General features: G+C 35.1%; 2 protein-coding genes across 4 annotated transcripts; one reads left to right on the top strand and one right to left on the bottom strand.

Moving 5' to 3' along the window:
- Positions 1-1,004: 1,004 nt before the first annotated feature.
- Positions 1,005-20,609, top strand: LOC110705657 (clustered mitochondria protein-like). Of its 3 annotated transcripts, none has more exons than XM_021883558.1 (30): positions 1,005-1,207; positions 1,295-1,366; positions 1,645-1,968; positions 2,679-2,740; positions 2,951-3,140; positions 4,332-4,472; positions 4,608-4,764; positions 4,900-5,093; positions 5,198-5,299; positions 7,069-7,204; positions 7,341-7,469; positions 8,331-8,727; positions 9,056-9,160; positions 9,397-9,515; positions 10,233-10,341; positions 10,431-10,559; positions 12,346-12,474; positions 12,563-12,733; positions 12,942-13,028; positions 14,954-15,088; positions 15,670-15,816; positions 15,938-16,006; positions 17,410-17,568; positions 18,060-18,116; positions 18,219-18,259; positions 18,411-18,530; positions 18,653-18,962; positions 19,078-19,185; positions 19,298-19,369; positions 19,771-20,609. In XM_021883558.1, the coding sequence occupies exons 3-30, from the start codon at positions 1,659-1,661 to the stop codon at positions 20,200-20,202; spliced, it is 4,317 nt and encodes a 1,438-aa protein (XP_021739250.1). In that variant the 5' UTR covers positions 1,005-1,207; positions 1,295-1,366; positions 1,645-1,658; the 3' UTR covers positions 20,203-20,609. The 3 variants fall into 3 exon arrangements, with proteins under 3 accessions (XP_021739250.1, XP_021739251.1, XP_021739249.1); XM_021883559.1 differs by having other exon boundaries at positions 12,343-12,474; positions 15,676-15,816; XM_021883557.1 differs by having other exon boundaries at positions 12,343-12,474.
- A 1,790-nt stretch (positions 20,610-22,399) lies between these two features.
- On the bottom strand, positions 22,400-24,945 carry LOC110705656 (60S ribosomal protein L6-like). Its single transcript, XM_021883556.1, has 4 exons — positions 24,604-24,945; positions 24,405-24,511; positions 22,899-23,080; positions 22,400-22,799 (listed from the first exon to the last, which is right to left on the bottom strand). Exons 1-4 carry the CDS (start codon positions 24,858-24,860, stop codon positions 22,749-22,751), a joined length of 597 nt encoding a protein of 198 aa, XP_021739248.1. The 5' UTR covers positions 24,861-24,945; the 3' UTR covers positions 22,400-22,748.
- Between the last annotated feature and the right edge of the window lie 37 nt (positions 24,946-24,982).

The following is a 24,982-nucleotide window of genomic DNA, read 5'->3' as shown; positions in this document are numbered from 1 at the left end:
TTTTACAAGTAAGCCAGCCCTGGTATACAATTGCTATTAAGAAATCCCTCAATAGTTGTTCAAAAATACCGTGGAGTACTCGTATACTCCCTTTATTCTAGAATATTTGACGTGCTTTGAATTTCTAGCTATTCATACTAATATACTATGTACTTCGTATTAAAAGCAGATGATGTTATCATACAATTAATATGCTCAATGAGTGGCTCTACAAAATTCTCACCAATGCCTTTTTTTTCCTCGGGATCTCCTAAGATATTCAGAGATACTCATCTACTCCCCCTTCTCATTCTCCAACAAACACTACCATGGTTACTTAAGAGGCGCCACCAACAAATTTCTACAAACTCAATTTGGATGGTTCACTATTTAACAACAGTAGGGATGCTCATGAGAGATAGCAGTGAGACAATTTTAGGAGCTCTCGCTTTCAACCTCGGCACCACCTAGGTTTTTATAAACATAGGTTATGACTCTCCATAAAGGCATTCTTAATTATACCTCTTGAGCATGGGATAAAAAAAATATTATAATTGAAGGTGAATTTTTTTAGTGATTAACTCCGTTAAAGGCATTTGGTCAACACCATGGCAAATTGATCACATTGTTAAAGACATTTGTTCTCTTCTTGACAATTTCGATAATTGGAGCATTAGTTAGCAACTGCTGGTCATTTAGTTAGTGATAGTATGGATCTTGTTCCTTGTAATCATTCTTCTTTATTTCCCATCATCTCTGCCGATGTATTAGGAATTTCCCTCGTGAGGAGGGTTTACTAAAGTTTTGTTTTTTCTTACCATTTTTAAAAAAATGTTTAGAGTATAAAGTTTCATAATATACATTTTAAAAATATTTTTTTTGAATAATAAAATAAATTTAAAATAAAATTTGTGATTTAACAAGTGTGTCAAATTTGACTGTTTCAGCTATTATTAAATGAAAGAAATATTCCGCACTCCGTAGCCCGTATTTTAAATAAACAAAATCCAATCTTGTAGACAAAGGGAAAAAAAACCGTAGTTTTACCAAAACCCTAAACCCTATATGTTGATTTGGAAGCCTTACCTCTTAGGTATTCTGACTCTCTGAGTACACAAGCCGTCTTCTTCCATCCTCATTTCTGCACCTAAAATTGTGGAATTGAGGATCAAATTGAAGAATAGGGTTTGAGCGTATTCCAGAATTATACTCAAATCATTTTTATTAGGTATATATAATCGTCGTCTATTCTTTCATTGTTAACTCTCTAGAATTCAAATTGAAAAATTTAATCTTTTATGTATACATTTTGCAGCGTCTACATTTTGTTCGTTAATCGTATTGTCTGAATTCTCCATTGAAGCGGCTTCACTAAGCGGCTTCTGAGGTAAGATTATTTTTTTTTTTTTTTTATCATCGAATTTCAATTTCACTATCTAGTGTTTATCGTTGATTCAATTCGATTCGATTCAATTCTATTTGATTACTGAATGATTAAAATGATGATAGAATTTTGCAATTCATTTTTATAAATGAGAAAAATTTAATTTGATGATTGAGTCAAATTAGGTTGTTAATGTGTTGCAGGTTTTTTGTTTATATAACGCTTTAATTCTTGTGATATTGATGCTTTGATCGTGTTTTCTTATCGGAAACACTGTCCAGTGTACTGGTAACTTATGGCTGGCAAGTCGAATAAAGCGAGGAACCGGAAGGCATCACATGCCCCTGCTAATTCTTCCCAGCCTCCTGTGTCGTTGGAGGCATCACATGCCGCTGATAGTTCTTCCCAGCCTCCTGTGTCGTTGGAGGCATCACATGCCCCTGATAATTCTTCCCAGCCTCCTGTGTCATTGGATGCTTCTGCAAATGCCATTGACACCGCTGTTTGTGAAGCTAATGGAATTGTTACAAGCGAGGAGTCAACTAGCACTCCATCTGCAGTTACGGAGACAGAATCCTCAAACGAGTCAAACCCACCTAAGCAAGGTAATGATGCATTAGCATGGTCCACATTGTATTTTGGAGTTGACATTTAATGTTGAAATTGTTACTAGAATGGAACTGAATGCACGAGATGTATCAGTCTGTGAAGGAAAAAAATATTTGGATTCTCTTTATCTTTTCTATTGAATCTTCTCAAAATATCTAGTGGTTTGATTGACATTGATTGAAAGATAATTCCCCTTTTTGTTGCGTGATTAGTATGTTACCAAAAGTGTGTTGAACTTGGTTGTCTTTAATGTGGTAAGACATGATTGCTGATGTGACATGCCGAGAGAAGAGCATTTAGGGTTTAATATTCTCACATTAACCCCCACTTTGTTTTAATAATTTAGATGGTGTTTGCAAATTGTAAAAGAACTAATCAAAGGTTGTCTTAGGCAGGGTTGCTCCGGCTATTTGGAGGTTATTTGTTAAATACAAATTTGGGCCCCTATAAATGTTTTAAGGGCAATTATAATATTGTTATTGTATCATTTTGTTAGATGGACCTTACCTGGATTATAATTGAACAATCGAACAACAAATGGAATAAACATGAGTGCTTTTAGTAAAGATTTTTTCCACTTTTGCAATACTCATATATGTATCTGTTATGCAAATATATGCCCTGTTATGCTGTGATGGATTTTGGTTCTTCAGAAAATATTCTAGCTACCTTCAACTACTTTTCATCAATCATTTATGTGGTGCAGGTGAACTTCATCTTTATCCCGTTTCTGTCAAGACCCTTGGTGGTGAGAAGCTGGAGTTGCAGGTTTGTTATGCTCTCAAATTTTGGTGAACAAACACATAAGTGCTTGTGTATTTTCACACGTGGCTATATCATGTACCTGTATGCTCATCCATTTTCTAACTTTTGTTATCCCCATAAACATATTTACATATCCATTCCTGTTTGTTGAAATGTATGGTTAGTAAGAGTGTTTGATTTTATTTTATTTTTTATTTATTGATGGACTTGCAGCTCAACCCTGGTGATTCTGTGATGGACGTGAGGCAATTTCTTCTCGATGCACCTGAAACATGTTATTTTACATGTTATGATTTGTTATTGCATGCTAAAGATAGTGCAGTTCATCAACTAGAAGACTACAATGAAATTTCTGAAGTTGCTGACATCACCACCGGTGATTGTTCTTTAGAAATGGTTGCAGGTAGTTTTCTCCGTTTCTTAAAATTAGGAATATGAGGAAACTTGACAAGTAATTAATTTTATTGGGCCCGAAAAAACTCATAATCTTAGTGATATGCTTTTATTGCTTATAAATGTGCTATCTTATTCCCTATTTAAGGAATTAATGCTATTTCTACATGCTGTTTTCTTTATTTATCGTCAGTTATATTTGCGTGTGTGAATTGTAATATTTCCTGGGAAAATGGTGCATGTATCTTATTCATTTTTTTCTTCAAAATATACCTTTTCTGTTATCTTGCTGAATTCTTAAATATTTTTTCTTGGAACTCTATATATGGGTATAACCGTATAAGAGTATAAGACCATGGACTCTAAATTTTTGCCTACTATCTTCGTTGTTGGCTTGTAACTCATCACCTTCATAACCCATTTCACATTTACTTAGGATTAACGTAATTTCTAAGGGAACTGAAAATCCAAATTAAGCAATATTTTCATTCAATTTATCGGCCCAACAAAGTTTAAAGCATCAATTGGTTCTGAGTTTCTGACACATTGTAGCTGCTCACTAGGGTACTGTTACCCCTTTTTTCTGAACTACTGAGTTTCCGTCATATGGTTGGTTGAATCATTGGGTGTTTTATCTTTTGATTTGGAATTTTGTTAAAAAGGTGAAGGCGTGAAGCTACTTCGTATGATGACGGCATTTGACAGCATTTACATCATGCAAAATTAATACTGGTGAATGATGATATGCTACAAAATTTGAGTTTGGGTTGATTTTTTTGTGAGGCATTTGTCATTGTGACCCCATTTCAAATATTAACGTGATGTCTTCTCCCATTTTGAGCTGGTGCAATATATGTGGAATAACCTTTCCGTACTGAATGGATATTCTTAGATTTGTTTTGGGATATACGAATATATTAAATTAGTTTATTTTCTCGTGGTCTATCAAGGGCTTTTAGCTGCTATTTTATTAGAAATTGACTGGAAATGATCAATGTGTAATGGCTACTTTTGCTCGAGTATAGCCTTTCCTCTGATCTCCTGTATTCTTCAACTATTTGATATAGTTGATTTGGGTTAAAAATAAGGCTGTTTATGCTATAAATGTTCAGAAATTTGGTACTAGCTTCCTATGCTTGTGCTTCATTGTAGCATTGAAATTTTTTTTGTTTCCAGATTCTTACATGCAATCTTTTTGCAGCTTACTATGATGACAGATCAGTGAGGGCCCATATTCACCGCACAAGGGAATTGCTTTCTCTTTCAAACCTTCATGCATCACTTTCAACCTCCCTTGCTCTACAGCATGAGACATCACTTAGTGCTTCTGAGGGTGCACAAGGTTTGACTTTTAAACCTATTTTTTGTTTTTTTTTGTCTTACTTTTTTGGGTCCTGTAGCAGAAAATATATAGTATATTGTAATGTATCATTAACTAGCTCCATTAATTTGAGCTAATTTTTGTGTATGCTTGCAGATTCAGTTAAAGCAGAAGTTCGAGAACTTGATAGTTTTGGATTTATGGAGGATGTTATTGGTTCTTTGAATAAATTGTTCTCTACTTGTTCCAAAGAGATCAAATGTGTTGAAAGTATAGTGTTCTCATCTTTTAACCCTCCTCCAAGTCACAGAAGGTGAAGCTTTATTTTCTTGCACTATGGGTTATTGTTGCTCTATGAACAGTTTTAAATAGAACCTCTGTAGTAGTCTACCTCTTTGACCTAATTGGCGTTGTCATTTTGTTTCCATGTTACATTTGATGATATTAGGCTCGTTGGAGATTTACTTTATTTGGACGTGACAACATTGGAAGGCGGCTTGTTTTGCATCACGGGAACGACAAGAATGTTTTATGTCAATTCCAGTGCCGGGAACACTTTAGACCCTAGACCATCCAAAGCTTCTCTGGAAGCAACTACTCTTATTGGCCTCTTGCAAAGAATTAGCTCAAAGTTTAAGAAAGGTAGAATTTGCTATCGTATGTTTAGTAATCTGTTGATTCTAATGAGTGTAACTCCAAGATGGCTTTTCTCTCATTCTTAATGTGTTCTTTTGGGTGTCGTGAAGCCTTTCGCGAAGTTTTGGAGCAGAAAGCCACTGCACATCCGTTTGAAAATGTTCAATCCTTGTTGCCTCCAAATTCATGGCTTGGTTCATATCCTTTACCTGGTAATAAATTCCTCGTATTACTTGATATTGTTTCCCTCAACTCTGTTACTATATTATCATTCATTGCTGGTATGACCTTGTGCCTGGAATGTCATTCTTGTGGCTTTTTTTTTTTTCCTTTTTTTTGAAGAAATCATTCTCGAGTTAATGTGATAGGAAATGCGCCTTTATTTTCTTCACTCTATGCTTTGTGGTGGTTTATGTTAATGTTGGTCTTCTTGCTGTAATTTTAATCATTCTAAATTACCAATCGATGATTAGTACCTCTTCATTTATTTTGTGTGGTATTTGCCATAAACTGTATATGATCTCTATGTTTATTGCTATCAGCATGAATAAATTTAATATTTACTACCGCTATTTCATTTTGTTTGCAACGATGTGATATTCACCAATATCTAGGTACTTTATTTGTTAGTGGTAAATAAAGATAGAAAAATAAAGTTGCTTTTTATGAGGAGAGAGATTGAATGAAATGACTGGTAAAAAGGAAAGTAAAAATTTGTTGCAAATAACTTGTTTTATCCATTTATGGTAAATATTGCAAATGAATTGAAACGGAGGTAGTATTTGTTTAAGGGGAAGCAACAAAAACTCATTTTCCTTGGAAAAACATCAAGATTTAATGGATAACTGCATTTTATATGTAAACAAAGATTTATTAGGTATTTTTTAGATGAGAACTTGTTGAAATATAAAGGTTCAAGATTTAATGAATAACTGCATTTTATATGTAAACGAAGATTAATTTACTGAAAAATATAAATTTGAACATTTTATAAACAAAGAACATCATGGTATTGTCGGAGTTCTGAGAGTGGACCTGAAATACGAGTTTGGAGACAACATGAAGGTTAATGCTTCCATGCTTTGTAAGGCACTAAAGGGTTCTTGTGTGGAGTGTTCTAGCATAGATGATTCTAGATTACTCAAAGGGTCTTCTTGTACATAGTTAAATGTATCTAGGGATTCTATGTGTGTACATAAGTAGTGTAGTGCCTTAGAAAGCTCTACGAGGTGAGTTTGTGAAATCTTCTGAGGAGGCTTGTAACTTTCAAAATGGGCTATGTATGTAGGATGGATGCCTATGAATAGGCACCATGGTTCATTTGTACAGCTAGCCAACACAACTAAAACCTTTGTACTCTCTTCCACAGTAATCTAAGCATTCTTTGAAAACCTTTTGCATACTTATTCTCTTATTTAGCCTTTTTGTAGCACACTTAGCATAGCAATGTGATTGGGAGCCTTGACTAGGCGTCTGATGGGGTGCTAACGACTAGTATGCCACTTGCATGGGCTAGTAGGCCGTGTGTATCTACAGATGTCTAATCTAATATGTGGGTTTGGATTTGATAAAGTTGGTTTGGGTCACTTTAAGGTTGAGCCATTTAAAATCACTGTTGCTGTGAATCGAATTGTTGTTTAGGTTACTTCGGTATTGATTGAGTTTTTCTTTAATCCGGGTCATTTTTAGATAGCTCTCAGTGTTTCTATGAACCCGTATAGGAGAATTAAAAGCTTGATTAGATGGGGTACATGGATGTGTTATTTATTAGCAGTCTAATCTGTTTAATTTTGTATTTTTTGATTTTTGATGGACATGTATTTTTATGTTGCTTTTTGTCTGTATGGCTTCCCAATATATGCAGATGCCCTCATGTATATTTATTGACATCTGTGAGAATTGCATCTTTCCCTTGTGTACTGAAATCTCTTTGTTACTCTTGTGCTATTGAAATAACTTTTTTCCAAATTGCTTTCTGCAGAGCACAAACGTGATGCAGCCAGGGCTGAAAATGCACTTACACTGACGTATGGAAGTGAGCTAATTGGCATGCAAAGAGATTGGAACGAAGAGTTGCAGTCATGTCGAGAATTCCCTCATTCGACTCCCCAGGAAAGGTGTGTCACCTTTTTATTGCTGCTAACTTGCTATATATGCACTGAATTTTATGTTTACTTAGATTATTTTTCATGTTAGCCTGTATAAGTATTGTTCCATTTTTCAACTACTATCCATTGTGCAATTTCATTTCAGGATTCTACGTGACAGAGCTCTTTATAAAGTTACTTCTGACTTTGTTGATGCGGCTACAGATGGTGCCATTGGAGTCATCAACAAATGTATACCTCCAATCAATCCGACAGATCCTGAATGCTTTCATATGTGAGTGTTATTAACAATAGATATTACTGGTTTCTACCTCTTTTGCTTGTCTTTCACAGAATACATATTGGCTCTTCATCTTCATGCAAACTTTCTTTGTTCTGTTTGGGGATGACCAACTAATTAAAGATGAGGGGTCGAGTTTTGACAGTGATGTCTGTGCTTTGCTCTGAATGCTTAAATTGTATATGTGTGTCTGTAATAATGTAACAGATGTTGTACTGATAAATTTTTTTAAATTCTGCACTTTTTTCGCACATATCTTGGTATATTGTTGCAAGGGAGTGTTGGCAATGATGTCAGCGCTTTGCTCTGAAAATTCTGATTTATTTGGATTAATTTTTTGGCCCTGCCTCTTAGTAACTTAAAAATTGTTGCATTGATAAAACTTTTGTACTGTGCATTTCTGTTGTGTCTTTCTTGCTTTTTTTGTTGCAATATTAAGTTCCAACCATATCTTGTTGCTCAATACTTGACTTAATCTATAAATTAATTCAAATGTTCTGTCCTTAGGTATGTTTGTCAATGGCCAATATGCTAGATTCCATATTGGCTTTTTTCAAAAATTCAAATATTTAAAATTGTGGTTCCTACAGGTTTTAGACGATTTAAGGCTTTAAATTCAATTGTTTGGCCATTTGCCAAGCCTTTTGAACTGTTTACAGGTACTTGTTTTCCACTTCTCATTAGTCATTGCCAGCTGCACTGAATTTGACTACTTATGTTGAAAGGTTGGGGGGGGGGGGCTTCCCTGATGTTACCGACATGACAAACTATGTTAGTTGGATGTTTATTACAATTTGCATGTGTGCTTTCCAAACTGGTTTAAGTATCATCATCTCATGTTTACTCTTCTACTAGGTATGTGCACAACAATATATTCTTCAGTTTTGCTGTTGATGCGGACCTTGAGCAGCTGCCGCGGACCCACATACAAAATACTGATTTGAAGTCCAATATTACTGCAATTCGACATAATCATAATGGGAAAACTTTGAATAAATCATCTGATGGTGCAGCTGATATTTGCAACGGGGTTGAAGCCAATGCGTCGAAGAGAGATGACAAGAATGGTGCTGGAAATGTTGCTACTGATGTATCTGCTGAAATTCAATTGGCTGATAGTGAGCAAGCTACATATGCATCTGCTAATAATGATTTGAAAGGCACCAAGGCATACCAGGAAGCTGATGTACCGGGGCTGTATAATCTGGCTATGGCTATTATCGACTATAGAGGTCATAGAGTGGTTGCACAGGTGTTGTGAAATATATCCATTTTAGTTTTATCATTCTAGTCCTAAGATCTGTGCTAGACAATATTTAGTAATATTATCCTGCTGTTATATCTCTCAATCAGTTCTAATTTGCAACTCCTGGGCTGCATTCTTGTAAACCATTTTCCCTAAGATTTCATATGAATTTGCTATTATGTCATTTTGGTTAGTGCATATCTCGTGGTTGGTTATAGTTGGTATTTTTGTATTAGAAACAGGATGTGTGACCTTATCTTGTCTTTTTAGTTTTGAATGCGTTGCATCATTTTCTTCTTTGTCCATATTCATAGTTCAACTGTTGATCTTGCAGAGTGTTTTGCCTGGCATCCTTCAAGGAGATAAGTCAGACTCTCTTTTATATGGTTCTGTAGACAACGGTAAAAAGATATGCTGGAATGAGGATTTTCATCTTAAGGTGAGGATTGAGGAAGCACATGAAGTTGACTTTCATGCTTTACATCTTTGTAGAGATCTTATTTGCGAATCCATTCATTTGGTCTATGCCCAAGACAAACAATTTTATAAAATTCTGATGTAGTGCATTTTTTTTAACCTCTCCTCTTCCTTTTCTTATAATTTTTGACCCTCAATATTTTTGAGGTCTTTTTCCGTGTCTTTGCTAATATATTAAGCCATTGTTTACATTTGTAGGTGCTTGAAGCTGCAAAATGCCTTCATTTAAAGGAGCATACAGTCCTTGACGAGTCTGGAAATTCATATAAACTAGCTGGACCTGTGGAATGCAAGGGTATCGTTGGTAGTGATGACAGGTAATGTTTGTTATTTCTGCATAATCTTATTTCTGCTTATTTGTTATCTCCGTGGTTTTTACTCCTCTTGCTGCTTTTTAATACTTTTGACCTACATTATCAACTCTGCTCAAGCATTTCTGTCCACCCTTTGACTGGTCTGTTAAAAATGCAATGTATTGTTATTTGAGATCCAGTTTTTGAGCTGTCATAGGCTGTATGCCTAACTGATGAATGTGTAGATGAAATGGTGACATATAATACAACATAGTTGCTTTATTGTCCTTTTGATAGGATCCCTTACTGGCAAAAGTGCCCATAGCTTGGTGTGGTTTTGAAGATTAGTTTTGCAATTTATTAATTTCTGAGTCCCTTTAGTTGGGTGGACGCTGGCTATCTGGCTTGGCTTTAGGTTAGATTTCCAAAAAAACGTATGTTCAAGGCTCCCTGCATGTGGCTCACAACATTCAAGTGGCCCAGCCCAGCATTCCTCAGAGGCAAATTTGCGTGCGGGCAGCGCTGTCCCTTGTACTCTAGACTCTGTGTTCCTGAAAGGAATAGCTGCTAAGTTGATTTGTTTTCATTATTTCAATTAAAATTTTACAGGCTGGAGAAGGCTGTCCTGCTTTTGCTCTTCTTTTTAATTTATGTTTTTATTATTAATATTTATGCGAGGAAGTCCATGATTGTATGCTTCATTTAATAATTTATTGTCTCGTTTTGCTTTTTTAACTTTAGGCATTACCTCCTGGATCTGATGAGGGTTACTCCTCGTGATGCTAATTATACTGGAGCAGGCTCTCGCTTCTGCATATTGAGGCCTGAACTTATAAGAGCATTTTGTCAAGTGAGTCTTAGCATATTTTTTCATAACAAGATTGCAGTGGTTGGTGTATTCTACAATTTTCCTAATGTTTATCTTGATCTTATTAATAGGCGGAAGCTGCAAAGAGACCAACTTGTAAATCAAAAACCGAGGAAAATGATTGCTTAGCTTCTGAATTGTCAGATGATTCTAAGTTGGATTTGCAATCTGGTGACGTTTCTGTAGATCTGAGCAGCCAAGTATGTGCACCTTCTAAGTTATTAATATGCAATGATTTGGTTGTCTGCTTCTTCCACTGTCTTTATATTCTTTACATGTGGCTCTAATTATTTTTGACATACCCAAATAAGTGAATTATTGTGCCCGTCATTAGGCAAAATCATTGTTTATCCATGTTATCACAGTGGAAGGAGAGAGAGAGATAGTAATGTAATAGTTGGTCTTTGATTGGAAACGGATAAAAAGGAATGTGTTGCAATTAATCACAGAGGGAGCAATAAATAGTTTAAATTACTGTGTGGCACTAATTTAGGGCCTGTTCCGATTGACTGAAGTGAGTTGAGCTGAGCTGAATTGAACTTATTAATTAGTGATTTTTAACTATGGATTAGTGATCTTTGACTATTTATTACTATACATATGTGTATATACAAATGTACATATTATTAATATTATTATTATTATTATTATTATTATTAATTATTGATTATTATTATTATTATTATTATTATTTATTGATTATTAGTATTATTATTATTATTATTGTTTTATTATTATTATTTATTGATGATTATTATTATTTATTATTATTATTATTATTATTGTTGTTGTTGTTGTTGTTGTTGTTGTCGTTGTAATAAGAGCTTAAAAGAATGAAATTTGGCTTTATATCATTAGCAATATTATTAGACATAAATTAAGAGCTGAACTGAACTGAACTGAATTTCAACGGAAGAGAACAGACCCTTAGTTCGCGATCTGTATTAAGTGGCTTGTAGAAGTCCAGTAGAATGCCATGCTATGCTTTTGTAGTACAGTAGAACCTGATTGTATCCTACTAACCAAAAATTGACTACGAAAAAGTAGAAATAGATAATAACCTGGAGAGAAGCTTCCCATATTTCTATATGTTGATGTCTTTTTGTATCTCACACATTTCTTTGCTTCAACCTCTGAGCCTCCCTTTCTCTCAGGAGAGCTTCACTGCTTCAGTCTACCTACTTGCACAAATTATTTTTGCCAGTAGCAGCTGTAGATATGTGGGTATTTATAGACTTTTTTTAATCCACTGGTGACAGCTGTAGACATGTACTATATTTCGGGTTCAGACGGGTCGGTTAATAATCAGGTTCGGGTCTGTAATTTGGATCGGGTCAGCTTTTGACAGCTCTACACGGAAGAGTGGCAGGAATGTCTAATGGATAGGATTTCCTTCCCCCCCCCCCCCCCCCCCTTTTTTTTTCTTTTTCACTTTTTACCCCTTCAGATTTTTTTTCCCCTTTTTTTCTTTTGTTTCTTGAAATCCGGAGGGGTAGGAACAACTATCTGTCTATCTCAGTGTTTACTGGGACTTATTTCTTGGTCAATGCTTCTGTTAACTACCAGCTACACTTCAGCCATATATTCTTCATTTAGATAATTTAAGATACTTAAGGTTTTGTACTCCCTTCGTTCTTTTTTGTTCTACCCACTTTCCGTGTTAGGCCCTTTTCTTATTATTCTACTCACTTTTCTTTATTCTATTCATGGCATACCCCTTTTCCATCTTAACCCTTCAACCCCACAATAGTTACACCTTTTCCATCTTACCCCTCCCTATTTACATTCTCTTTCTTACTTTACTTAACACCCACTCACATTCTTTATAGCAAGTGAGTAACACATAAAAGAACGGAGGTAGTGTTTCATTAATTTGAGTGTAGCTACTTGAAGAAGAGCTATTGTTATATTCTTGTTAGCTTTACACTCTAAAGAATTTACATTGCATATCATAAACCAAAACTACCTGTGCATTGTTTTTAGCAGGATATTAATAAAGAAACAAGTAATGATGCTGAAGAAGTTGTTTCTGCTGCTACTGAAATTGAAGCAAGTGAACAAATATGTTTCAATCCAAATGTATTTACGGAGTTTAAGCTGGATGGATCTCCTCAAGTGCGTGTTTTAGCTCCTTGTTTTGGACCTTTGTGTTTTTCATTTGTATGCCTAAATTAATATATAAAATTGATGAGTTTTGATTCAGGAGATAGCATCAGATGAAAATAATGTGAGGCAAGCTAGCAGTTATCTCACTGATATTGTGCTACCAAAGTTCATTCAAGATCTTTGCACACTTGAAGTGTCACCTATGGATGGTCAGACATTGGCTGAAGCACTTCATGCTCATGGAATCAATGTTCGATATATTGGAAAGGTATGCTGTTTTTGTATGAATTTTTTTTTTTTTTTGGTAATTACTATGAGTTGGGGTCAGATTGATTTGTTATAAAGGTAAGAGGTATGTTGCTTTTCTTGACCTGGTGATACATATGCGTGCTTCTCTCAATGGAGGGGTGGGTGTTAGATGTAAAACAGTGGAACAATGGAGATTTCCAGTTACTCATATCTGATCGATTTGTCAGGTGGCTGAAGGGACCAGACATATGCCACATCTTTGGGATCTTTGCACTAATGAGATGGCAGTAAGGGCTGCAAAACACTTGCTCAAGGTAAATTCTGTTAAATTTGTACTACTTGTTTTGAAATAAGGGCAGACTTTGGTAGTCCAACTGGGACATTTGTATACTGTTCCGAGTATATGAAACTGCTGTGACACTAGTAGAGATTATTGCTGTCATATATAATCAAGTGGCTCTTTTCAATAGTGAAATCATTTTATCTCTTCTTAGTGCTGGTTCATTAATATATCGAATTTCTCCTATGTTACTGTTACTTTCACACGATACTTGTCTGTATTACATGTATTCCCTTCGTTTTTTGTAAGTGGTACAACTACCATATGCGGCCATTTTTTTTTAGTGTTACACTTCCATTTTTTGCAAAGAACTTTATTTTAATAATATATCTTTCTACTCTCATGTTCCCAACTGAAACCCACCACTGCTCTTTTTGTTATTATTTCTTTCCTTCTCACAATGTTAACTCCACTATATTCTATAGTTTTTTTATACCCCACTTGCTTCTTTTTATATTTAAGTCAATTAAAATGCCTAAAACTATGTGCCTGTCAAAGTGTAACACTTCCAAAAAAAAAAAACACACACACAAAAAAACAAAGGGAGTATACTATTTTTAATGTCCTACACAAATTGTCATTTTAGTGTGATATTGAACTGAATCACTTAGTATGCTGCAAAGTTAGTTTGCGATTGCTCAATAATACTTTCATGGTTTCAAGTTATTTTCTTTTCATTTTGACGAGCATGCTTGCCAATGCACCACTTTGATGTCAAAAATTTAATTTTCCATTAGTAAAACAATATGAAAAGTTGATATTATGAAAATATGCAATGACAGTGGTTCAACAAGACTCTACTTTTACATTTATTTTCAATAAATTAGTAAAAATGAATGGCAATATTTAGTGTATACATAGTGCAAAACTAAAAATCATGCAATTATTTTGAGATGAAGTATGTGGAAATATCACAATAAATGAGTGGGCTATTTGTTGTAGGGGGATCCAAAGAGGGAAAAAAAGTGGGAACCATCACAATGATTGACGTAGTGGGAAACATTCCTTTCCTCACTTTTCATTACTCTCTTCACAACTTTATACTGGTATCACCAACTACCACTATCATTACCCCCCTTGCCAGAACATTATGGCAACACTTCATTTGAATTCACCAATTGTGCATTTCCATCAGACTCATTTTCTGCTCATTCTATTTGTTAAAGAATGTTCTAATGGAAGCCCACTTCATCATTCAACGTGTTTCATTGCATGCCATCTATTTGGATTTGAAAAATTAGAATTATAGTTTAAATAAGATTTACACATGGAACTTCAAGTTCTAAGCCTATATGCCTTACCACTAATCCATGTCATATATTATATATCACATTTCCTTTAGAAATCAAAATGTGATAAATCACAATGTAATGATAAAATTTAATAATAAAGGAAGGTTGAGTGATTAATTTTATGAATAACCATGTAATGACCCTGGTTTGTCCAAATGCTAGTTTGCTATTTAATAGATTTTCTTCCTACTTTTCATGCTGCGGCAACTTATTTTTGCCTTGCTCAGAATCTAACCCCAATTAATCTTCTGTCATAATAAAATTGGAAAATGCTATTCAATGAAATGAAGTAGAGGTTGACTGTTCATTTCGCTGCTCTCTCTCTCTCTCTCTCCATAGAGTTTCATTACCTTAAATGTGATGAGAGATTTGTTTGACCTTTTTAACCTACTCATTTACAACTGAAACCAATAAAATTATTGATATGCATGTTTACTCATTTGTATGGCCTGATACAAATCAGAATATTGATCTGTATGTAAGATCTGTTTGCCCTTATTAATTTACCCATATTTAGATTTGTTTAATTTTAGCCACAAAAATAAAACTAAGCTAAACCTGCAGTTTTTCTAGTGTGTTTAATGAAGTGTATTGTTTTGTGTCACAGGATATTGTGAGAGATACAGATGATCATGAACTTGCGCCTTCAGTAGCTCATTTTTTTAACTGTTTCTTCGGCAATTCTCAAGTTGTGTCTGAAAAAAACAGCAACAGCAATTCGCTGCGTCGATCTCAGAAAAAGGTATTGAATGAGAGAGAGAGAGGGGGGGGAACTACTAATGTCTTTCACTAGATTATGCATGCAGAAAATGCTCCCACAGTCCCACTTGTGGAAGTGTTTATTAAATGGCTGTGGAAATGATATATGGTAAACAAAAGTTTCTTAAGAAATAAAAAACAGAGGGGAATTGTGATATGACAATTAATTTTTTTTAAAAAAAACATTTATAATACTATATGTTACTATTCCCTTGTAAATTTAATGAACATTTAAATTGCTCACTACGAAGTAACAAGTTGTTGCATCTTTAAATCTTTCCCTCTTCTCTTCTCCGCACCCCCTTCCCTTCCCCTTCTTCTTTCCACACCAACATTTCCTCTGCTTCTTCTCTAAGTATCTCTCTATGGTTATAATATATGTATATTTTTTTTATTTTTTGTAATTTCCAATGACTACTAATTTTACCCTTTCTTACATTGATGATTGGTTTTTGGTACTTGTGCTACTCACCAGTCACTTCAGCAGGTGTTTTGAGCAGCCATTATATATATATATTCTTTTCTTTTTTATGTTTATGCAAATTTGAATTTTGGTTTTTAAAGGAGCAGGGAGGACATCAGAAGTCTGCGAAGGGAAAGTACAGATCAAGAACCGAGTCATTTGTAAAGAAATGCTCACCTTTATACATGGGCTTAAGTTCTGAGGGATTATGGTCTGATATCTTGGAATTCTCGAAAATCAAATATCAGGTATGCAGGTGGAAGAATTTTGTAAAAAACTTTCATATACTTAATTGTATTGCTGTTGCCAAACTGGGGAGAGGGGAGTTTTGTGCCTTTTCCTCAACTAATTTAAGGCTGTATTTTGTAGTTTGATCTACCAGAGGATGCAAGAAATCGTGTGAAGTTAGTGTCTGTTATTCGCAATCTCTGTCATAAGGTAATTATCATTTTTTATTCAAATTAGAAGAGGGGTGGGTGTGGGAGTTGCCTGCATCATCTTTTCTTAATCTTATATAACTTCACCGAATAGTCATAATTCTGAAATTGTTAGCATGAACCTGACATTATAGATGGTGCTAAGTAAAGCTCTGTTGCTTAATAGAACTATTAAGTGTGAGAAATAGAGAAACCGAGATTATGTACCCTTTGGTTGTCATGGTTCTTGTATTAAGATGGTCTTCACAGGAAACTCACCGTATATATTTGGAGAGATTTTTGTTAGATCTGTCTTAATATGAGATCGCAGCCAAAATAAAATTTGGTCCTAACCTTGAGATGTTGTTATTGTGTATTGTATAGGTGTTCAGTAATTATTCAGGAACTTGTGTTCAATCCAAAAAGGAAAAAAAAATAGCAATAGTTAAAGTAGAGTATTGCACTTTGTTATGTAATTCAAATTAAGCATTAGTTATAATGGAAATAATTAGAATAAGAACCCGATGGGAAAAATTGTACTTCGTATTTAGAGTGCGGTTAAGTGTTCAGTACATCCAAAGACAACTGATATATCAAGAAAATTTATCTATCTTCCTCCTATCTATCTAAACTGTGGCATGTGTAGCGAATTGGTGGCTTGAGGTGATTAGGCTGGTGCATAACATTTCTCGTCTAATTATACTTACATGTATTTGTGTAATGTTGCCCGCTTATATGTTAATCCATAAAATAATCTCAAATTCCATGGTTTTAAAAAGGTTATAGATTTTAGAGGCTGGTCAACCTTCAGATATGCTTAAAAGATGTCAAAGTACAAATTCAGGTGCCCAATAGTAATTCCCCCCCCCCCCCCCCAAAGTGGTTGAAGGGGATACCGGATACATAGTGGCTTTATGGATTAGTAATTATCTTGTCCTTTTTTTCTCTCTCTCTCTCTTTTTTTTTTTGGGCTGTCAGGCTTGAATTGTACTTGTGGCTTCCATAGTGCTTTTTGCTGTATTCGTTATCTCTTAATTTGTAAGAGGTATAGGGAGATTCCGGAGATAAGATTTTTAGTGATGGACAAGAAGTTTTAATTAGGTTTTCTCACTAGATATGTCTTATTATTGTAATGTATCTTGTATGGCACTAGACACATGCTATTGTGTTTTGTTGGTTTGTCTTTGTAAAATGTAGTAAAATGTATTCGACATGTTCTTCTCCTTGCGTAGTTTCTGCAAAATATTCTTGTTTCTTTACATTCTTGCTGTTTTCTTATTTCCTTTGCCCTTTGTGCCTTCCTTTTCACTTTATTGCTGTCTTTTTCCCTTAAACACCTTGATAGTACTTGGTGTATGCTTGGTTGCATGAATGTGAAACTTTACTATTTCCTTCATTTATCTCAAAATTTGGTTTTGTTGACAGGTTGGAATAAGTCTTGCAGCTCGTAAATATGATCTTACTGATGAAAGACCTTTTCAAACATCAGACATCTTGAATCTCCAGCCAGTTGTGAAGCATTCAATTCCTGTATGCTCAGAAGCCAAGGATCTTGTTGAGACTGGAAAGGTCCAGCTGGCAGAAGTATGTCCAATCTCCTCCCATATTTAGCACTCTCATAGGCTAAATATTGAAGTTGTGTTATATGTTAAATTGACTGAATTTACTGTATTATTTCTTTATTTGTTTGCGCATGAGATGGTGATGCTTTGTTTTTCATTATGTGTTGAATGGCAGTTAATCGTGTTTGGGCTAGGCTGAGCTTTGTCAAAACAAATTTTGGATTTTTAATGTATAGTTTAATGCTCACTTGCTACATATTTTATCTGATATCTCTTCCTTTGTTTTTCTGATCACAATTCACAGAGATAAGAACTGTTGTTGAGCACCATTTGTGCTTTTTTTTTTTTTTTTCACTTCCTTTCCAGCTTTTTGCACTTTGTTGATTTTCTCTCTCTGGCTTTGATGTCAACAATTCTTGGTATATTCATATATGGAGGCCCATCTTTAGTAGGGAGTTGCAAGAAAAAAAAAATGGTGTTTTTTTTTTTGACATTTTTCATCACTCTCTGCAGGGTATGCTTGGTGAGGCATATACAGCATTCTCAGAGGCATTTTCTATACTGCAGCAGGTTTGAACTTCCCTGTGATATGAATGATTTTTGTCTTAAATACTCTGTAGCTTTCTGGGTACAATGAAATTTTAGTTAAGTTATTTACCTTTGTGCTTGTAGGTGACTGGTCCAATGCATAGGGAGGTTGCAAACTGTTGCAGGTATATTAATTACTTTACTGATATGTTTTGTCCTTGATGCATTTGAAATTGTAGATATAAAAGATATGCCCTCTCCACACTACTATTTCAATTTAATGTTACTCATATCAACCCAATTTGATCTCGCTCCTTTATAATTATTACCTGCTAGGTACCTTGCAATGGTTCTTTATCATGCTGGGGACATGGCTGGAGCTATAATGCAGCAACATAAAGAACTAATTATAAACGAACGTTGCCTTGGTTTGGATCATCCTGATACTGCTCACAGGTATTTGTTTTGCCTTATAGTGCTCATTTCTGTAGCTTATTCTATTTCTAAAATGTTTCATCTGTTCTATAGGCTTGTAAATTACTTGTTTTTTTCATGCTTGTCTTGCATGGTATTTGCAGTTATGGCAACATGGCTCTTTTCTATCATGGACTTAACCAAACTGAGCTTGCTTTACGTCATATGTCGAGGGCATTACTTCTACTGAGCTTGTCCTCTGGACCTGATCATCCTGATGTTGCTGCAACTTTCATAAATGTTGCAATGATGTATCAAGATATTGGAAAGATGGACACGGCTCTTCGATACCTGCAAGAAGCTCTGAAAAAGAATGAGAGGCTTCTAGGGGAAGAGCATATTCAAACTGCTGTGTGTTATCATGCTCTTGCTATTGCATTTAATTGTATGGGTGCCTATAAACTTTCTCACCAGGTATGCATTTTGTCCAAAAGAACAACTGAATAAAGTTTGAGATTTTATTATGCACTGGGAAGTTTTCCATAGATTAGATTCTTTTAGTTCACAAAAGGGGTTTTTGGCGTGGCAGCATGAAAAGAAGACGTATGAAATACTTGTCAAGCAACTTGGGGAAGACGATTCAAGGACGCGTGACTCACAAAACTGGATGAATACATTTAAGAAGCGTGAGGATCAGGTACATGCATTTATTGTGTATTAGGTTTTTTTTTTTTAATCTCTAGTACTTGAGCATGTGCTAGTATAATTTTTATTTTTGTTTGTTACCGCTCCTTGTTATTTTCCAACAGATGAATGCGCAGAAACAAAAGGGACAAGCTCTTGATGCAACTGCTGCTCGAAGAGCTGTTGATATTTTGAAGGTATTTTGAGTGATCTGGAATTTTTTCTGTTATCGGTGTTATTTGCAACATTCTACATCATTTCACGTTTGTACTGTTTCTTTCAGTAATAATAACTATGTAAAACTTTTGCTTTGCCATTTATTGTGGCTTGTTTTTCTTGTCGAACATGGTTGTGGGGCAATATCCAAGATAAAAACTTGCTACCCTCCTATTGTTGTTGGGTGCTTGTTTTTTTTGTCACTATGAAGATAATTGTCATTCAGAAATGCCAGGGTTTTTTTTTTTTTTTGGAGGGGTCTTTAGTTTGTGTTTTGAAGTTTGAAATTTCTTTCATCTGTGTAGCCCTGATTGGTGCTGTACACTGTGAACCTACTTACTGTTATTCATGTGACTTTATGCCTTTTTCTAATTTGGTACAGGGTCTACAAGCAGCTGCTGCAGCTGGAGGATCTCGTAGCTCATCTGTTTCCATGAACAAATCCTTAAATGCAGCTATGATTGGGGAGACTGTACCTCGGGGAAGGGGAGTTGATGAAAGAGCAGCTCGTGCTGCAGCTTCAATCAGGAAGAAAGCTGATGCTAGGAGACAGCTGCCTCGAACCCATGTTACCCCAGTTCAACCTGGTAGTCAACTCCTGAATATTAGAAGTTCAGGGATGGTTCCTGAATCAAAGGAAGGTGGAGAAGTGAACAAGCAAAGAAAGGGAATTTCACCTGCAGTTGGACCTGAAGATCCTACAGAGAAGATTGTTCAAGGTGAGCAACCAAATGAGGCTCCGGTCGGTCTAGGTAAAGGCTTGGGTTCATTGGATGCTAAAAAGCAGAAGAATAAACCAAAAGGTGCAAGTTGATCATAACGTGAGTTGTTCCTGTCTGACAGTGTAGAACCTCCTGCCTTGCTAACATGGAGATGTCTGTCACTCTGCTCAGGCTTCGATTTTCCTAGATTTTTTTTTTACCTTGTGGTTAATTAGCCGCATCATTGCTTTGTATCGTACAAAGCTTTAGGATAATGATCTCATTATTGTTTCATATTCTTTAAATAATAGTCGCTGCTATGTTAATGGCGGTTTTTGATGTAGTGTAGTATAGGTTGGTGTTTCCTTGATAAATTTGGCTGAGTTGACATGCTATTCATCCAAACTTTTTATGATTGTACTTGAAGAGGTGCATCATATATTCATTATGTAGTTGACATTTGCTGAGCTGATAGCTGACAATAGAAGGCTTACTTTTATAGAGTTATTAGTTGTATTAATATCTCATTTGGTTTGCCAGATGCTATATTAAAAATTATTAAGGGTTGAACTGAATCCTTTATCTAAAAACCATTTGACTGCCGTGCTTCCATGAATGCCGAATCAATCATGTTGAGTAAAAGTCTACCTACTGAGTAGATTTGAGCAGCTATTTATACATTGATGATTCCTGAATTCAGAAAAATAAGTCTTACTCTAAAGTATTAAATGGAAGCAAATGTGCTTGTATGCAAGTTATATAATCAATTTGTTAGGGTTTCGAGACATACATTCCTCTAGCCCTAGCATTTGCCGTACTCGAGGAAGAGTCAATAACTGATGATAGGAGCCTTTGATTACTCGAAAGGGGAAGAGGAGTTTTTGTAAGACAAGGTTTGAGATGAAGAAGGTATCCTTACCAGAATAGACTCATTTGAGTGTTTAGATTAGTTTTGGTAATTTTCATTTCAATTCCCAATAAACTGAGTGGCATTGGATGAGACAATCGAGTAAGCATTTTCTGATAAATTTTTTAAAAAAAAAAAAAATTATATATATTTTAGGAAAATTTGTAAATTACCACTCAAAAAGGGGTCCTAATTTGAAATTACCACCCAATAAAAAATTTATTTTAAATTACCACCCATTAAAAATAAAATTCTTTCAGATTACCACCTTTTTATGTTTTCCGGTAAAAAATCCGACTGTGGGTCCCACCTTTTTAACTTCCCTCTTTTTTTTCTTTTCTTCGACCTAATGTTCTAACTGTTGCATTAACCTCCATACTCTTCATCTCTCCTCAATTCCTTCTGTTTGTTAATTTAACCAAAAATCATCAATTTAAATTTTTCCCTCTTTCTTCCTTTAATTCTCTGTCAAGTTCTCAACTACCCATATAGGATTTAATCAAAACCCTAAGTCTACTTTTTTTTTCTGGAAATTGAATGCTTGGTTGTACTTGCATGTAGTGTTGATTGCGCTATCTCGAAGTGTTTTGTGGGGACCTGAAGCGTGTAGTTGAAGCTCCTGTCATTTGCTGATTGCAGAATTCTAACTAAATCGCACAATTAATTGCAAACAAATACCCTAATTGCAAAAAGCCCTTAATTTTATTGACTCAGGAACCCTAATTACTAAATTAGGGGGAAAAAACCCTAATTTACGAAGTATTGGAATCATACCTTAGCTGCAAAATCAGAGTATGAAATTCAGTTTATATAAACAACAGAAATCGGGGAGAGAGAGTCAAAGTAGTCGTTTATAGCCGTTATGTGGGGCCCACTAACAGATTTTCCACCGGAAAACAAAAAAAGGTGGTAATCTGAAAGAATTTTGTTGGGTGGTAATTTCAAAACATCACCCCTTTTTGGGCGGTAATTTACAAATTTTCCTATATTTTATTTATTTAATTATTTTATATACATACATATATATATTCATTTCATTTCAATTCAATATTCATTTCAGTTCTCCAGTCAATGAGAACAGGCCCTTAAAAGACAAACTTCATTTTTATAAGAATTCTTAACATAGGTACATTTATCATTATTACATTGATGGCCTTAGACAGAATTATTGTTTTTTCGAGGAGTAGAGAGAAATTACAAAAGAGTATTATTCAAAACCCAACCAGATAAATCATCCACATTTCCTCAACCACACACCAAAATGCCCTGCAAATCAAATATTCTTAATTTCATGTTAATCAAATGCTTGCAAAAAACAACCAAAGAGATAGTTTGCCAACACGCAATTCACCTCCCACCGCATAATAAAAGAACGGATAGCAAAAACAGACATGTACCACAGATCAGAAACAGAGACATTTCATGTTACCTTACTCTTGATCATTTCATTGTAAATTCATTGACTGCAAGGAAAAAGGCATCTAGATGAAAAGGGTCGACCAAAGGATATCCCTTGATATATTTCATAATCTAAATATATGTGTCTACTGCAAACTAGGACTACGGAATACAGGAAGTACTGCCAATATGCAAGCATACAAAAACACAGATTAAAAAAACAAAATCAATAGTCCAAAATTGCCCACTTAGAAAACCAACTCATGTGGCTTCATGCCAGACTTCAGTGAAAATCTTGCGGCCAAGTAAGCTTTCAAGTCAGGCACTCCCTCAACTGACTTCACAATCAAGGCATCAACAGTTTTTTTGATCATCCTTTTTCTCTTGCGGAAGAACATTATCCTCCTACATTTTAGGACAGAAAACAAAGATGAGTCAGAAAATACATAATCAGCTTCCAAAAACAAACAAGAGCAACAGGATGCACGAGGCAGAATGCTAAACCTTCTTATCTGCTTCAAAAAACTCCCCCTCTCCCTTCTTCTTCTTCTTCTCAGTCTTCTTAGCAAAGTACTTGTCATCAAACTTCTCCAACTGAACTTCAGAAATGTCAACCTTGGTCGAGGTGGCAATCACATAAGCCTGGTTCACCCGCCTTAGGGGGACACCGTTAATTTTGAAAGGTCCTGTAACACTACAAAAAATTAGAAAATCACACAAAATACAAGCATTTTAGTAGAGCTGATACATCATATAAATATTTCAACATTTGGACTTTCATACCATTGACAACCTCTTTTACCATCTATTATGTTCTATACAAATAGTAGAACACATAACTTGTTCTCTTTGATTTATTTCCAAAAGCTACTTTAATATTTATTATCTTCCATTGCAAATTAATAAATAATATACAAAAAGACGTTTGGAAAATAGCATTGAGAGGGAATCTAACAAAATGAATAACCTGACACTGCCAACTGCCACCCACGCAAATTACTCACACCCACTCCTCTTTGTTATCGTTTTTGGGTTTTGATTGTAATCTTATTCATACAATACTCCATTATTCTTGTAGCTCAATATAGAAAAGAGGGTTTTCATCAAAATTCAATTGATTTTATTAGATTTAGGGTGCTTTTAATGGTAGAAGGAAAGAAGTTAGAATAGAGAATGTTGAGAGGGGAAATAAATGGTGATGGTTCTGGGAAAGTGGCAGGATTGGTAGTGGACTGGTGGTGAAATGATAATGGGCTGGTGGGCATGGCAGTTAGGTACAAGAAGCGAGTAAGCGACAAAAACAGAGGCAAAAATCAAGTCACACGCTTGCTTCATCGTTTAAAGTCCTAATTCAGTAATTTGCTACTTTTTAAAAAAAATTAAAGGTCCTTTGTCACAATAACACCACTTCAAGAGGTCCATTTTGACAAATTTTCTGAAACAATTAATAATTTTGTTGGTAAAAATTGTAAGTTCGGAAGTTTTAATAAAACAGAGGAAAGATAACATAGGAATTTATGGCTTCCCTTAAATGAACATATCATAATACACCAACTACATCAGAAAGATAATTGACTATTGAAAGCATGCTCAAGGCTCAAGCAATACACCTTAATTTCTTAACCCCAAATTCATAACTAGCAGCCTAAAAAGAAATCAAGGTTTTAAAATGAAGCTAATCCACTTGTACTTGCATAAATTTCCGACTTTATCAAATATATAAATGACCCTATTAGCTTTGATTAGATTAGAACTCCTAATAACGATTATGATAGACTTCAAATGATCAAGAGGGGTTAACAATCTAAGTACTAAGCTAAACATGCAAGATGTAAACCATAAAATGATCACTACCAAGCCAGCAAACAACCAAGATCAATAATTTAGCAACATAAAGAGCCATCACAAATTCCAATTAATTATATTTATTTTTTTCCTATAAATTTTCGTCAAATTTTAATGTTTCCATTATATATGTTCATCAAAGCAGAATTAAACAGAGAAACAAACCAGTGACAAGTAGCAATCCAGAAGGGAGCTGCTTCAAGAAGACGACTCTCTTCCCCTTAAATCTCCCAGCAAGTATGATCAAAATCGTACCAGGGGTAATACTAGCTCTGTAAATCAAAAACAAAAAACCCCAATTCAATTATTCAACATAATAACCTAATCCCATGAAAGAAAGAAGACGAAATCGAAGATAACCAACCTGAGTTTAGCAGGCTTAGGCTTGCGTTTGTTAATCAATGGCTTCTTCAAATCATCAGCAGGGTAGAACTTTGAGGTCTTCTCAGCTGGCTTAGCTTCAGCAGGTTTAGGATCATGGCGAGGAAAAACGCCGCCGTTTTTGGCTTTGATAGCCCAAAGACCACGCTTGTGGTACATTTTGGATCGGGAGAATTTACCGACACCCTTAACCAATTCTGGGTTTCGGGTGACTCGAGGTTTCCTCTGCTTCGGCGCCATCTTCAGCTTCTTCTTTCTCTCTCCTCTTTACAGTCTGCTTCTGCAATGTCGACCAACTCTTGAGAATGAGATGCTGCTATTCAAGTATAAAACCCTAGGGTTTCCAAATTCTTAGTTTTATG

This window comes from Chenopodium quinoa, unplaced genomic scaffold (genome assembly GCF_001683475.1).
Source record: "Chenopodium quinoa cultivar QQ74 unplaced genomic scaffold, ASM168347v1, whole genome shotgun sequence".
Classification (NCBI taxonomy): Eukaryota; Viridiplantae; Streptophyta; class Magnoliopsida; order Caryophyllales; family Amaranthaceae; genus Chenopodium; species Chenopodium quinoa.
The sequence above is the reverse complement of the archived record's forward strand: the minus strand, read 5'-3'. Positions and strand labels throughout refer to the sequence as shown.

Coding starts and splice junctions, on each gene's coding strand:
- LOC110705657 (XM_021883557.1), top strand. CDS start 1,659: ATGGCTGGCAAGTCGAATAAAGCGAGGAACCGGAAGGCATCACATGCC. Junction 4,473..4,607: donor TGCTTCTGAGGGTGCACAAG/GTTTGACTTTTA, acceptor GTATGCTTGCAG/ATTCAGTTAAAGCAGAAGTT. Junction 8,728..9,055: donor GTCATAGAGTGGTTGCACAG/GTGTTGTGAAAT, acceptor TTGATCTTGCAG/AGTGTTTTGCCTGGCATCCT.
- LOC110705656 (XM_021883556.1), bottom strand. CDS start 24,860: ATGGCGCCGAAGCAGAGGAAACCTCGAGTCACCCGAAACCCAGAATTG. Junction 24,512..24,603: donor CCTAAGCCTGCTAAACTCAG/GTTGGTTATCTT, acceptor TTTGATTTACAG/AGCTAGTATTACCCCTGGTA. Junction 22,800..22,898: donor TTTTTGAAGCAGATAAGAAG/GTTTAGCATTCT, acceptor CCTAAAATGTAG/GAGGATAATGTTCTTCCGCA.